The sequence below is a fragment of the Heterodontus francisci genome, chromosome 38, assembly GCF_036365525.1.
Source record: "Heterodontus francisci isolate sHetFra1 chromosome 38, sHetFra1.hap1, whole genome shotgun sequence".
In the NCBI taxonomy this organism is placed as follows: Eukaryota; Metazoa; Chordata; class Chondrichthyes; order Heterodontiformes; family Heterodontidae; genus Heterodontus; species Heterodontus francisci.
This window is the reverse complement of record NC_090408.1, coordinates 45,496,611-45,511,093: the sequence shown is the minus strand read 5'-3', so window position 1 is coordinate 45,511,093 and position 14,483 is coordinate 45,496,611. Positions and strand designations below refer to the sequence as shown.

At 48.0% G+C, this 14,483-nt stretch overlaps 1 protein-coding gene across 2 annotated transcripts in view; it reads left to right on the top strand.

The window, feature by feature from the left end:
• Positions 1 to 14,483, top strand: part of sqor (sulfide quinone oxidoreductase) — a 66,892-nt gene that overhangs the window by 24,771 nt on the left and 27,638 nt on the right. For both annotated transcript variants that reach the window (XM_068018337.1, XM_068018336.1), the window contains exons 2-4: positions 1,724 to 1,953; positions 9,224 to 9,394; positions 9,577 to 9,630. In XM_068018337.1, coding sequence (XP_067874438.1) covers positions 1,741 to 1,953; positions 9,224 to 9,394; positions 9,577 to 9,630 — 438 coding nt within the window. In that variant the 5' untranslated portion in view covers positions 1,724 to 1,740. The remainder of the gene's footprint in view (positions 1 to 1,723; positions 1,954 to 9,223; positions 9,395 to 9,576; positions 9,631 to 14,483) is intronic.

The following is a 14,483-nucleotide window of genomic DNA, read 5'->3' as shown; positions in this document are numbered from 1 at the left end:
GGAGTAGAATGTAGAAAAATGTAAGGTCATCCACTTTGGTAGGAAGAATAGAAAAGCAAAATATATAGAGTCATGGAGTCAAAATGGCACAGAAGGAGGCACGTACTAGGAGTTAACCTGACTGATACTTCAGCGCTATGCTGAGGCAGCACTAACCCTGTATCACCCTTCAGAGGAGACCTTAAACCAAAGCCCTGTCAGCCTGTTCAAGTGGACACTGCAGATGATAGTATTCATTGTAAAGACAAATTAGGATTCTGGCAAATATGCTGGTCAATATTTCTCTCTCAGCCAATGCCCCCGAAAAAATTCTGCTGGTCATGCTTCTCATGGCTGTTTGTGGGATTTTATTATTCACAAATTGCTTCTAAATAGCATAGTAACTCATTGTATTTAAAGTACTTTAGGCCATTTCAGAGAGACAAGGTAATGTACAAAACTCTTCCAAAGTCTTGGGCTGAACTGGGTAAGAATGAACATTCCTACCAGAAGGAATATACTGTTGAGAATTAACTGGCACCCAGTCGTTTTGCTGATGTGCATTGATGCACAAGACTTGTTTTCAGTACTGAAGGAAGCTGGGTTTGTGCACTGTTATTATTGGCTCTTCATATAAACAGGTTGGTGCAGTGACTGAGCCAATCATAGAATGATACAGCATGGAAGGTGGCCATTTTGCACATTGCCCCTCTGCTGACTCTTTGAAAGAGCTATCCAATTAGCCCCACTCCCCTGCTCTTTGGACCATATCAGATACAAACCAGCCTCCATTAGCATGAAACCCCTGCACACTCAGTATGCAAATGTGACACCGTGCTTGTACAAGTCATGGCCTTGTCTAGACTAATCACTGCACCTTTGGCGCTCTGGGTATGTCGCAGTGAAGTCCATTCACCTAAAGAACCTGTGTGGTATCTCTGACAAAAAGCTGTCCTGAAGCAGAGACCATTTGGAACATCTCCTTTGCCCCAGGTAAGGTGTTTGACACAATCCCAGTCAAATTTAACCTGAAGTAGCTGAATGATGTCCAGTGTACAAATGGTGGCTGTGTGAAGTTTCACAAAGATCATCAAATATGTGCCAGTTGTGAACTGTAATGGGATTCTTTCGGTGTGTGTCTCTTTAACTGTCTTTCTGTCTCCATCTTGCTTTATATAATGTGTTCCTGGTATCCTTAGCCCAGAGACAAAGTAACAGAATCTGTGTTTTTATCTTGAAAATAAATCTGAGCAGTTCATCTTCCATTGCAACGCCAATGGTTCAGTTTCCTGTTGATTAGAATTAGGTATTGCTAGTGTTAGTGTTCTTGCTCTGTGCCTCATTGATAGGGCAAGAATTTCTTCCTCTCACTTCCCTTAGTGAATTCTGTAATTTGGCCAGGACTTTTGAGAAGGGGTGGACTGGGGAGGTAGGGTGGGGGGGGGGAGGGGGGGGCTGGAAAGAGGCAAAAAGATAATTCTTTCAGAAGAGTAAACTACAGGGAAGTTTTACTGCATCATGGATGTGTCGTCTGTGGAATACAACAGGGCAGCATTGCATTGGTGCATAGGAGTTTCACTTCAGTACCTTTTCAGAAGGTTTGTTTGTTCTGTCCTCGGGAGATTGGGTTGAATAGAATGCACGAGGTGTGTGGGGGGAGTGGCACTATGCAGATAGAGATTTACTACGTGTGAGTTCAGTGTAAGAGTTTTGTTGCATTTCTGAACAAATTGTTTGGTTGCAGGATCTCGTTCCACCAGGATGGCTGCTCTTCAAGTTCGCCCAAAGCTGCGCAAACTCGTCCTGCAGGCCTTGAACACTGGTTTCAGGGAATTCTGTATCTCGCCAAATTGTGCATCCAAAGCTCACTATGATGTATTAGTGGTTGGAGGTGGAACTGGGGGGATCACCATGTGTGCTCGGATGAAGAGAAAAGTGGGTGCTGGAAATGTAGCTGTCATCGAGCCAAGTGAGGTAAGAGATTTATTTCACGCTTTCAGACTTTTACTGTTTTGACCTGTCTGCAGCCCTTGACATGGTTGACCACATCAACCTCCTGCAACACCTGGGTAATGCCCACTGTTGTCCAGCTGGGTGGGACTGCACTCGCCTGGTTCCATTCTTATCTATCTACTTGTAGCCAGGGAATCATTTGCAATGGCTTTTCTTCCTGCTTCTGCACCATTAACTCTGGTGGCCCCCAGGGATCTATCCTTGGCCTCCTCCTATTCTCATCTTCATGTTGCTCCTCGACAACATCAACTGAAAGAGCAGTGCTGGTTTTCACATGTAGGCTGATAACACCTCTCTCCACTCCTCCACTGTTAAATTATCAGACTGCTTATCCAACATCAGTACTGGATGAGCAGGAATTTCCTCCAACTAAATATTGGGAAGGCTGAAATCTTTGTTTTTGGTGCTTGTTCCAAACTCCATTCTCTAGCTACCGACTCCATCTCTCTCGCTGGTGACTGTTTGAGGCTGAACCAGGCTGCTCGCAACCTTGGTGTCATATTTGACCCAAGATGAGCTTCTGACCACAGGTTCACACCATCGCCAAGACTGCCTGTATCCACCCTCCTTAACATTGCCTGACTGCGCCCCTGTCTCAGCTGCTGAAACCCTCATTCCTGCCTTTGTTACCTCTAAACTTGACTATTCCAATGCACTCCTTGCTGGTCTCCCACATTCTACTCTCTGTAAATTTGAGGTCATCCAAAACTCTGCTGCCCATGTCCTAAGTCGCACCAAGTCTCATTCCCCCATCACACCTGTGCTCGCTGACCTACATTGGCTCCCACTCCAGCAATGTCTTGATTTTAAAATTCTCATCCATGTTTTCAAATTTTTATTTCTTGTTCGGGGGATGTAGGTGTCGCTGGCCAGGCCAGCATTTATTGCCCATACCTAATTTCCCTTGAGAAGGTGGTGGTGAGCTGCCTTCTTGAACTGCTGCAGTCCATGTGGGGTAAGTACACACACAGTGCTGTTAGGAAGGGAGTTCCAGGATTTTGACCCAGCGACAGTGAAGGAACGGCGATGTAGTTCCAGGTCAGGATGGCGTGTGACTTGGAGGGGAACTTGCAGGTGGTGGTGTTCCCATGCATCTGCTGCCTGTGTCCTTCTAGGTGGTAGAGGTCGTGGGTTTGAAAGGTGCTGTCGAAGGAGCCCTGGTGAGTTGCTGCAGTGCTTCTTGTAAATGGTACACACTGCTGCCACTGTGTGTTGGTGGTGGAGGGAGTGAATGTTGAAGGTGGTGGATGGGGTGCCAATCAAGTGGGCTGCTTTGTCCTGGATGGTGTCGAGCTTCTTGAGTGTTGTTGGAGCTGCACCTATCCAGGTAAGTGGAGAGTATTCCATCACACTCCTGACATGTGCCTTGTAGATGGTGGACAGGCTTTGGGGAGTCAGGAGGTGAGTTACTTGCTGCAGAATTCAACAGCCTCTGACCTACTCTTGTAGCCACAGCATTGATGTGCCTGGTTCAGTTCAGTTTCTGGTCAATGGTAACTCTCAGGATGTTGATAGTGTGGGATTCAGTGATCGTAATGTAATTGAATGTCAAGGGAAGATGGTTAGATTCTCTCTTGTTTGAGATGGTCATTGCCTGGCACGAATGTTACTTGTCACTTATCAACCCAAGTCTGAAAGTTGTCCAGGCCTTGCTGCATCTGGACATAGGCTGCTTCAGTATCTGAGGAGTTCGAATGGTACTGAACGTTGTGTAATCATCAGTGAACATCCCCACTTCTGACCTTATGATTGAAGGAAGGTCATTGATGAAGCAGCTGAAGATGGTTGAGCCTAGGACACTACCCTGAGGAACTCCTGCAGTGATGTCCTGGGACTGAGATGATTGACCTCCAGCAACCACAACCATCTTCCTCTGTGCTAGGTCTGACACCAACCAGCGGAGACTTTTCCCTCTGATTCCCATTGACCTCAGTTTTGCTCAGGCTTCTTGATGCCACACTTGGTCAAATGCTGCCTTGATGTCAAGGACAGTCACTCTCACCTCACCTCTTGAGCTCAGCTCTTTTGTCCATGTTTGAACCAAGGCTGTAATGAGGTCAGGAGCTGAGTGGCCCTGGCGGAACCCAAACTGAGCGTCACTGAGCAGGTTATTGCTGAGCAAGTGCAGCTTGATAGCACTGTCACAACACCTTCCATCACTTTACTGATGATGGGAGCAGTAATTGGCCGGGTTGGATTTGTCCTGCTTTTTGTGTACAGGACATATCTGGGCAATTTTCCACATTGCCTGGTAGATGCCAGTGTTGTAGCTGTACTGGAACAGCTTGGCTAGGGGCGCGGCACATTCTGGAACACAAGGCTTCAGTACTATCGCCGGAATGTAGTCAGGCTCCATAGTCCTTGCAGTCTCCAGTGCCTTCAGCCATTTCTAGTTATCACGTGGAATGAATCGGATTGGCTGATGACTGGCATCTGTGATGCTGGGGACTTCAGGAGGACGCAGAGATGGATCATCCACTCAGCACTTCTGGCTGAAGATTGATGCAAATGCTTCAGCCTTGTCTTTTACACTGATGTGCTGGGCTCTCCTATCATTGAGGATGGTGATGTTGGTGGAGCCTCCTCCCCTGTCAGTTGTTTAATTGTCCACCACCATTCATGACTGGATGTGGCAGGACAGCAGAGCTTAGATCTTAAGGGGGGATCAGTGGCGTAGTGGTAATGCCACTGGACTAGTAATCCAGAGTCCAGAACATGCGTTCGAATTCCACCACAGCAGATGGTGAAATTTGAATTCAATTAATAAATCTGGAATTAAAAGCTAGTCTAATAATGACCATGAAACCATTGTTGATTGTCGTAAAAACCTATATGGTTCACTTATGTCCTTTAGGTTAGGAAATCTGCTGTCCTTACCTACATGTGACTCCAGACCCACAGCAATGTGGTTGACTTTTAAATGCCCTCGAGCAAGCTACTGAGTTCAAGGGCTTAGCCAGTGATGCCCAAATCCTACAAACAAAAAAAAAATCCATTGGTGTGGGATTGCTTAGCCCTGTCTATTGCATGCTGCTTCTACTGTATGGCGTGCAACTAGTCCTGTGTTGTAGCTTCACCGGGCTAACACTCATTTTTAGGTACGCCTGGTGCTGCTCCTGACATGCCCTCCTGCACTCTTCATTGAACCTGGCTTGATGGTAATGGCAGAGTGGGGGATATGTCGGGCCATGAGGTTACAGATTGTGGTTGAGTACAATTTTGCTGCTGTTGATAGCCCACGGCACCTCATGGAATCCCAGTTTTGAGTTGCTAGCTCTGTTCAAAATCTATCCCATTTAACATGGTGGCGCAGTGGTTAGCACCGCAGCCTCACAGTTCCAGCGACCCGGGTTCAATTCTGGGTACTGCCTGTGTGGAGTTTGCAAGTTCTCCCTGTGTTTACGTGGGTTTCCTCCGGGTGCTCCGGTTTCCTCCTACATGCCAAAGACTTGCAGGTTGATAGGTCAATTGGCCATTATAAATTGCCCCTAGTATAGGTAGGTGGTAGGGAAACTTAGGGACAGGTGGGGATGTGGTAGGAATATGGAATTAGTGTAGGATTAGTATAAATGGGTGGTTGATGGTCAGCACAGACTCGGTGGGCTGAAGGGCCTGTTTCAGTGCTGTATCTCTAAATAAATAAAATAAAATAAAATAAATAAACATAATGGTGGATACCCTCAGTGTGAAGACGGGACTTCGTCTCCACAAGGACTGTGCAGTGGTCACTCCTACCAACACTGTCATGGACGGATGCACCTGTAGATTGGTGAAGACGAGGTCAAGTAGGTTTTTCCGTCACCACCTGCCGCAGACCCAGTCTAACAGTTATGTCCTTTAGGACTCAGCCAGTAGTGGTGCTACCGAACCACTCTTGGTGATGGACGTTGAAATCCCCCACTCAGAGCATATTTTGTGCCTTTGCTGCCCTTCGTGCTACTTCCAATTGGTGTCCAACATGGAGAAGCACTGATTCATCAGCTGAGGGGGTGCAATAAGTGGTAATCAGCAGGATGTTTCCTTGCCCAAGTTTGACTTCATGGGGTCCGGAGTCAATGTTGAGGACTCCCAGGGTAACTCCCTCCTGACCATATACCACCGTGCCGCCACCTCTGCCAGTGGGACAGGACATACCCAGGGATAGTATTGGAGGAGTCTGGGACATTGTCTGCAAGGTATAACTCCATGAGTATAACTGTCAGGCTGTTGCTTGACTAGTCTGTGGGACAGCTCTCCATATTTGGCACAAGCCTCCTGATAGTAAGGAGGACTTTGCAGGGTCGACAGGGCTGGGTTTGCCATTGATGTTTCCAGTGCCTTGGTCGATGCTGGGTGGTCTGTCCGGTTTCATTCCTTTTCTTAGACTTTGTAGCAGTTCGATACAACTGAGTGGCTTGCTAGGCCATTTCAGAGGGTAGTTTAGTTTAGTTTAGAGATACAGCACTGAAACAGGTCCTTCGGCCCACCGAGTCTGTGCCGACCATCAACCACCCACATATACTAATCCTACACTAATCCCATAGTCCTACCACGTCCCCACCTGTCTCTACATTTCCCTACCACCTACCTATACTAGGGGCAATTTACAATGGCCAATTTACCTATCATCCTGCAAGTCTTTTGGCTTGTGGGAGGAAACCGGAGCACCCGGAGAAAACCCACGCAGACACAGGGAGAACTTGCAAACTCCACACAGGCAGTACCCAGAATTGAACCCGGGTCACTGGAGCTGTGAGGCTGCGGTGCTAACCACTGCGCCACGGTATTTAAGAGTCAACCACATTGTTGTGGGTTTGGAGTCATATGTAGGCCAGACCAGGTAAGGACAGCAGATTTCCTTCCCTAAAGGACATTAGTGAACCAGATGGGTTTTTACAACAATTGACAATGGTTTCATGATCACCACTAGACTAGCGTTTAATTCCAGATTTATTAATTGAATTCAAATTCCACGATCTGCCATGGTGGGATTTGAACCCATGTCCCCAGAGCAATACCCTGTCTGTCTGGGGTACTAGTCGAGTGACATTATCACAATGGCACTGCCTCTCCAATCCCCCCATGGCCTTGTACCTCCCTATCTCTGTAATCTCTTCCAGCCCCACAACCCTCCAAGATATCTGCGCTCATCTAATTCTGGCCTCTTGTACATCCCTGATTATAATTGCTCCACCATTGTGACCGTGTTTCAGTTGCCTTGGTCCCAAGCTCTGGAATACCCTCCATACGCCCCTCCCCTCCCCATCTTGCTTTTCTCTAGACACTCCTTAAACCCTACTTCTTTGACCCACGCTTTTGCTCATCTGACCTAACATCTCCTTATATGGCTCAGTGTCAATCTTTGTTTTCTAATGCTCCTGTGAAGCACCTTGGAACTTTTTATGTTAATGGAACAGTCTGGGATATTTTGGCCATTCACAGAGTGATTGATCCTTGACTGTTCAAAGGTCAGAACCAAAGTACCTGACGACAGCTGTGGGACAACAGGGGTGAAACTCAAATATTGTCAAACACTGTCTCTCCATAAAAGCTTCCAAAGTGCTGATGGTGTTTGTGAGTTCAGCCTGTACCCCCAAAATTTAGCACAACAGATTCCAACTACTGTCTTATAAATAAAACAAGCCAAGGAACGGATGTGCAGAGTATTTCTTAAATGGTAAGAGATTAGGGACCTGGGTGTCCTCGTCAATAATTCACTGAAAGCTAACATGCAGGTGCAGCCAGCAATTAAGAAGGCTAATGGTATGTTGGCCTTTATCACAAAGGATTTGTGTACAGGAGTAGTGAAGCCTTGCTTCAATTGTATAGAACCTTGGTTAGACCGCACCTGGAGTACTGTGTGCAGTTTTGGTCCCCTTACCTTAGGAAGGGATATTATTGCCATAGAGGGAGTGCAACGAAGGTTCACCAGACTTGTTTCCGGGATGGCAGGACTGTCCTATGAAAAGAGATTGGGGAAACTGGGCCTGTTATCTCTAGAGTTTCGAAGAATGAGAGGTGATCTCATTGAAACATACAAAATACTGAAAGGGTAGATGCAGGTAAGATGCTTCCCCTGGTTGGGGAGTCTGGAACAAGGGGACACAATTTCAAAATAATGGGGAAGCCACTTGGGACCGAGATGAGGAGAAATGTCTTTACTCAGAGGGTTGTGAATCTTTGGAATTCTCTACCCCAGAGGGCTGTGGAAGCTCAGTCATTGAGTATGTTTAAAGCAGAGATTGACTGATTTCTAAATACAAATGATATAAAGGGATATGAGGATAGTGTGGGAAAAAGGCATTGAAGTGGATGATCAGTCATGATCCTATTGAATGGCAGAGCAGGCTCGATGGGCTGAATGGCCTACTCCTGCTCCCATGTTCTAGGATTCTGTTTAATTCAAGGCATTCTCAGCTTAAATGCCAGCAGTTCTGAGTGGCTTTTGAATTCACCTCAATCTTGTTCATCGTTCAACTTCCTTCTTTAACTTGAATGGATTTACTTTAGTGCCACACAGCTTCACACCCCCCCCCCCCCCAAAGAAACTGTGGCCTGCCCCCCTCCCCAATCACTTTAATGCCCTTTCTATTTTGGGGTCCCTAGAACTGCACACAGCAACTTTTGTCTGATCACTGCCTTGTGCAAAATCATCATGACTCATCTTATATTCTGTGCCCTTATTTATAAAATCTGTTTTTACTAGATTGGGAGCAGTTGTTGGAAGGATTACTTAAGACGTCCCTTGGCAGGTTACAGGGCCAACATGCTGTGGATTTTGTGAAAGGAGCTGGTTATAGGACGGGTTTGACTGCTGTCTGTAAAGATATTGTCTGTGGCGTCTCAGTGAGCCAATTGGCTCACACCTTTACTGTAAACGTTGTAATGGAGTTTGGTAAAGATTGGCTCCGTGCCTTTAGTATTGCCAGCTTTGAGCAAAGTGACTTCAGTTACAGCAGGGTATCCAAGCCAAGCTATTAGGGAAGTGTCGAGGGAAGGGACTGAACCAGTCCTGTTATTGCAGGGGCTGGAAATCCCCTGCTTCATGCCGTATAAACAGAGCAAAACTACATCATGTCAATATTATAATGTATTTAAACGTACGGAAACACGGCTCTGTCCAATTCTTGATCCAGTTTGGGTGGCTTGCTCCCCATTGGGTGCAGTAGTAAAGGGAGCTCCATGTGAATTGCTTTAACGGAAAATTGTATTTTATTTAATTTTCCATTATCATGTTGGCTGTGTCTTTCAGAAACACTACTATCAACCCATGTGGACGCTAGTAGGAGCTGGAGCTAAACCGTTAACCAAATCAGGACGTTCAACAGCCAGTGTCATCCCTTCAGGAGTCACGTGGATCAAGTCTAGTGTTCAGGAATTTGATCCAGACAAAAATCTTGTCCGTACTGATGACGGGAAAGAGGTATGAGTCCGTGTGAGTGTGCAAGAGTCCTTGTGTGTGCATGCGCGAGTCCGTGGGCGTGGGTATGTGTGCTTGTGTGAGCATCTGTGCCATGCTTGGGTGGGACCTGGCGCTGTTTAGCCATTCCGTTGTTGAGAGTTGGAAGTTTGGTCTATTAATTCTGCGTTTTACTTTTATTTTAGGTCTCTTACAAATACCTGATTGTTGCTTTGGGATTGCAGCTCCAATATAATAAGGTATTTGATATTCGTACTCCATTCTCTCCAGTGCTTAGGTTTTCCCATAAACATTCATGTGTGGATATCCTGGGGCCATTTTCAGGGTTTTCACTTCAGTTTTTAAACTCCGGCTTTGATTTAATAAATCACTGACTGTGATGACAGCTCAATCCTTTGAGCTGATAACATGACACGAGCTGGGGCATTACACTATGTTCCTCACTGATGAGTGCTCTGTGTGACCCCTCACTAACAAATGCCCCTTCTAATTGTTCCATGGACTGTGTGGATATTGACATCTGGGTACTGGGGCGAGGGGATGGGTGCAGGAGCAGGGTGAGGTGCAACATTAATTGTCTTGTTAGGGGACGAGATTTAAAACTTGTAAAATTAATTTTTCAGGGCCAGCGAGGTGGTTGAGCAGTAATTATCATTTATTACACCGGTCAAAGCTCAGTTACTTCTGATTGCACAAGCTCTAACTTTTTCATCTATCTTTAGTGAGAACAGTGGGTAATTAAGTCTAAGTTCATGCATTACAGTGATCTCTGTGCTGAGTCTATTGGCGAAAGCTGCAACAACTAACCTTGTGGAAGACTCACTGACATTAAGTCCAGATTTCCATGTTTAATATCGCATTTGTGGATGCCAGAAGTTGCTGTCAGTTTATGCTGTACTATCAGCGAGTGCAGACAGCCTCATCCTCATTAGTACAGCAAAACCCAGACCATTATATTAAAAAACTGTGCAAACCTCGCATGAACACACCCACTCTCCCTCTCTTTCCTCCTCCCCCTCCGTCTCTCTCTCCCATGAGAGAAAACTGAGCAACCTGGCCCCAAGCGCAAACATGAAAAAAACAGTGGGCAGGCACATGGTAAGAAAAATGAATGATGAAACAAACTAAAATAAAAATTTAAAAAAAAGAAAAAATAACTGACAATTCTTTTTTTTCCTTTTTTTCTTTTTCTTTTATTTTAGTTTGTTTCATCATTCATTTTTCTTACCATGTGCCTGCCCACTGTTTTTTTCATGTTTGTGCTTGGGGCCAGGTTGCTCAGTTTTCTGTCCATTAACACCCTCTCTGCTTTGTCTTTCAGCACTCCATTAACACACCCTTTGCCTTTGCTCCATCACCTTCTGGTCAGTTATTCTGTGATCTTGTCCTATCATCACCTCTTTTGTTATCTCTTGCCCACCCCTGCTTTACTTGCTTAAAACCTATTACATTTCTAACCTTTGCCAGTTCTGATGAAGGGTCACTGACCTGAAACGTTAACTCTGCTTCTCTCTTTTCAGAGGCTGACAGACCTGCTGAGAATTTCCAGTATTTCTTGTTTTTAATTCCGATTTCCAGCATCCGCAGAATTTTGCTTTTATATTACAAGGCATTCTGTTGGTTATTCATCTTGTGATTTTTTTCCTTGGCTCATGAGGTGGCAGGCCAATTGACCAATAGAATTGCTGCTTCGTGATGTTGCCCCAATTTCTTGTTCCATATTCAACGTCGCTCTCCAGCACTCCCCTGTCTGAGATGCTGCGCGTTGGAGAGGTCATTTCATTTGCTGCCACAGTAAAGAGTGAGCAGGAGTGAGATGCAGATAAATACAAAATGTGTAGTCACTAGGGTTAGTCTAATCCAATCGGAAAGCCTTTCCTGCTGCACTTAACTTGTCTGGAAAACACCCTAGAAACATCTGGCTGAGCAGCATGTTGTAAGTTGGTACATTTGAGGAGTTTGAAGGTGTTTCCTGCGCACAGTGAGCAGCATTTAACAGTGAGCAATAAAAAGGGGAGACTATTGATTCTAACCTGTTTGCAGCGATTCGATACTGTCCACCTTCACCCATCTTGAGCTCTGTCAGCAGGTGACCCAAAGCAAGTGCCTCCGCTCCCACCCTCACCCTCCAGAAATAGTGCCAAGGATTCTGGTGTCTCTCAGATCCCAACCACTGCCTGAAATGTGTGACGAAGAACTCAACAGCTGCCTGGGATGGAAAGTCAAACCAGCGCTCTCTGCTGGTCCCTCCGTGCTGGAGACCATTTTACAACAATGTCCAAAGCTGTTGAAATTAGAGATGAGAGAACAGGAGGGGAGCTCTCCTTCACCACCCATTCCCCCAAGTTGTAGACACCTTTTTTGAGACAAAGGCCAAGTTAAAACAGCTGGCCTGTGCAATGGACTCGACACAATCAAGCCTATTATTGCTGGGACACATGGTCAGGATAGTAATAGCTGGTTTTTCAAGTGAATCTCAACCCCGGAATCCTTTCCTTTTGTCCTCCTTGTCTCGAGAGACAATGGGTAAGCGCCTAGAAGTGGTCAGTGAAGCAGTGCCTGGAGTGGCTATAAAGGCCAATTCTAGAGTGACAGACTCTTCCACAGGCCCTGCAGGTAAAGTTGGTTGTCTGGGCTGTACACGGTTGTCTCTCTCCTTACACTGCTGTCTCTTTTCCTGCCAACTGCTGATTCTCTTCGACTCGCCTCTCTTTAGCCCCGCTTTTATAGCTGTCCGCCAGCTCTAGCGATTGCAGGCAACTGGCTCCCACGACTATAATAAAAGCAAAATACTGTGGATGCTGGAAATCTGAAACAAAAAGAAGAAATGCTGGAATCACTCAGCAGGTCTGGCAGCATCTGTGGAAAGAGAAGCAGAGCTAACGTTTCGGGTCAGTGACCCTTCTTCGGGGTTCCGAGGAAGGGTCACTGACCCGAAACGTTAGCTCTGCTTCTCTTTCCACAGATGCTGCCAGACCTGCTGAGTGATTCCAGCATTTCTTCTTTTGGCTCCCACGACTTGTGGTCAATGTCACAAGACTTCATGTCAAGTTTGCAAACATCTTTAAAGCAGGGACATGGACGGCCGGTAGGTCTGATACCAGTGATGACCTCGCTGTACAATACGTCCTTGGGGATCCTGCCATCTTCCATGCAGCTCACATGGCCAAGCCATCTCAAGTGCCACTGGCTCAGTAGGGTGTACATGCTGGGGATGCTCCGGAATAACTTTCAATAATGAAAATATATGGTTATCCAAGCAGTACTGAGGGAGTGCAGCACAGTCAGAGGGGCAGTATTGAGGGAGCTCCACACTCTCGGAGGGTCAGTACTGAGGGAGCTCCACACTCTTGGAGGGTCAGTACTGAGGGAGTGCCGCACTGTCGGAGGGTCAGTACTGAGGGAGCGCCGCACTGTCGGAGGGTCAGTACTGAGGGAGCGCCGCACTGTCGGAGGGTCAGTACTGAGGGAGCGCCGCACTGTCGGAGGGTCAGTACTGAGGGAGCGCCGCACTGTCGGAGGGTCAGTACTGAGGGAGCGCCGCACTGTCGGAGGGTCAGTACTGAGGGAGCGCCGCACTGTCGGAGGGTCAGTACTGAGGGAGTGCCGCACTGTCGGAGGGTCAGTACTGAGGGAGTGCCGCACTGTCGGAGGGTCAGTACTGAGGGAGTGCCGCACTGTCGGAGGGTCAGTACTGAGGGAGTGCCGCACTGTCGGAGGGTCAGTACTGAGGGAGTGCCGCGCTGTCGGAGGGTCAGTACTGAGGGAGTGCCGCGCTGTCGGAGGGTCAGTACTGAGGGAGTGCCGCGCTGTCGGAGGGTCAGTACTGAGGGAGTGCCGCGCTGTCGGAGGGTCAGTACTGAGGGAGTGCCGCGCTGTCGGAGGGTCAGTACTGAGGGAGTGCCGCGCTGTCGGAGGGTCAGTACTGAGGGAGTGCCGCGCTGTCGGAGGGTCAGTACTGAGGGAGTGCCGCGCTGTCGGAGGGTCAGTACTGAGGGAGTGCCGCGCTGTCGGAGGGTCAGTACTGAGGGAGTGCCGCGCTGTCGGAGGGTCAGTACTGAGGGAGTGCCGCGCTGTCGGAGGGTCAGTACTGAGGGAGTGCCGCGCTGTCGGAGGGTCAGTACTGAGGGAGTGCCGCGCTGTCGGAGGGTCAGTACTGAGGGAGTGCCGCGCTGTCGGAGGGTCAGTACTGAGGGAGCGCCGCGCTGTCGGAGGGTCAGTACTGAGGGAGCGCCGCGCTGTCGGAGGGTCAGTACTGAGGGAGCGCCGCACTGTCGGAGGGTCAGTACTGAGGGAGCGCCGCACTGTCGGAGGGTCAGTACTGAGGGAGCGCCGCACTGTCGGAGGGTCAGTACTGAGGGAGCGCCGCACTGTCGGAGGGTCAGTACTGAGGGAGCGCCGCACTGTCGGAGGGTCAGTACTGAGGGAGCGCCGCACTGTCGGAGGGTCAGTACTGAGGGAGCGCCGCACTGTCGGAGGGTCAGTACTGAGGGAGCGCCGCACTGTCAGAGGTCAGTACTGAGGGAGTCTTTTCTAGGGCAGTCCCTCGGGATTAAGGATGATTTGCTTCCACTCCAGTTCAATGAGTTCTGAGATGTCTGATAAGTCCAATGTATGATCTGCAGACTCTGCCACATGAAGGGCAGGTGGTGCTTGAAGGGTCAGTTAGTTTGGAGGTTTGTGTGCTCCCTCCAATGCCTTCAGTTCGCCTCTGCATGTTCCCAACAAAGTCCCTCGAGGTGTACAATGTCTTTCCAAATGAGCTATCTCCATCTAGGATGGTCATGAGCCAGGGACTCCACGAGTTGACCGGGATGTTGATCTCTTCAGGGATGCTTTGAGGATCTCTGTAAAGTGTTTCTGCTGTCCTCCTGGGTGTCTCCTGCTGCGAACAAGTTTTCAGTAGAATAGCTGCTCCAGGAGTCTGGTGTCAAGCATGCAAATGACCTGTCCCGCCCAGCTTAGCTGGTTTTGGGTGATTAGCGCCCCAATGCTGGGCAGGTTGGCTTGGGAGAGGACCCTGCTATTGGACCGCCTTCCTTGCTTCCAGATTTGGAGAATCTTGCGGAGGCACCTCTGGTGGTACGTCACC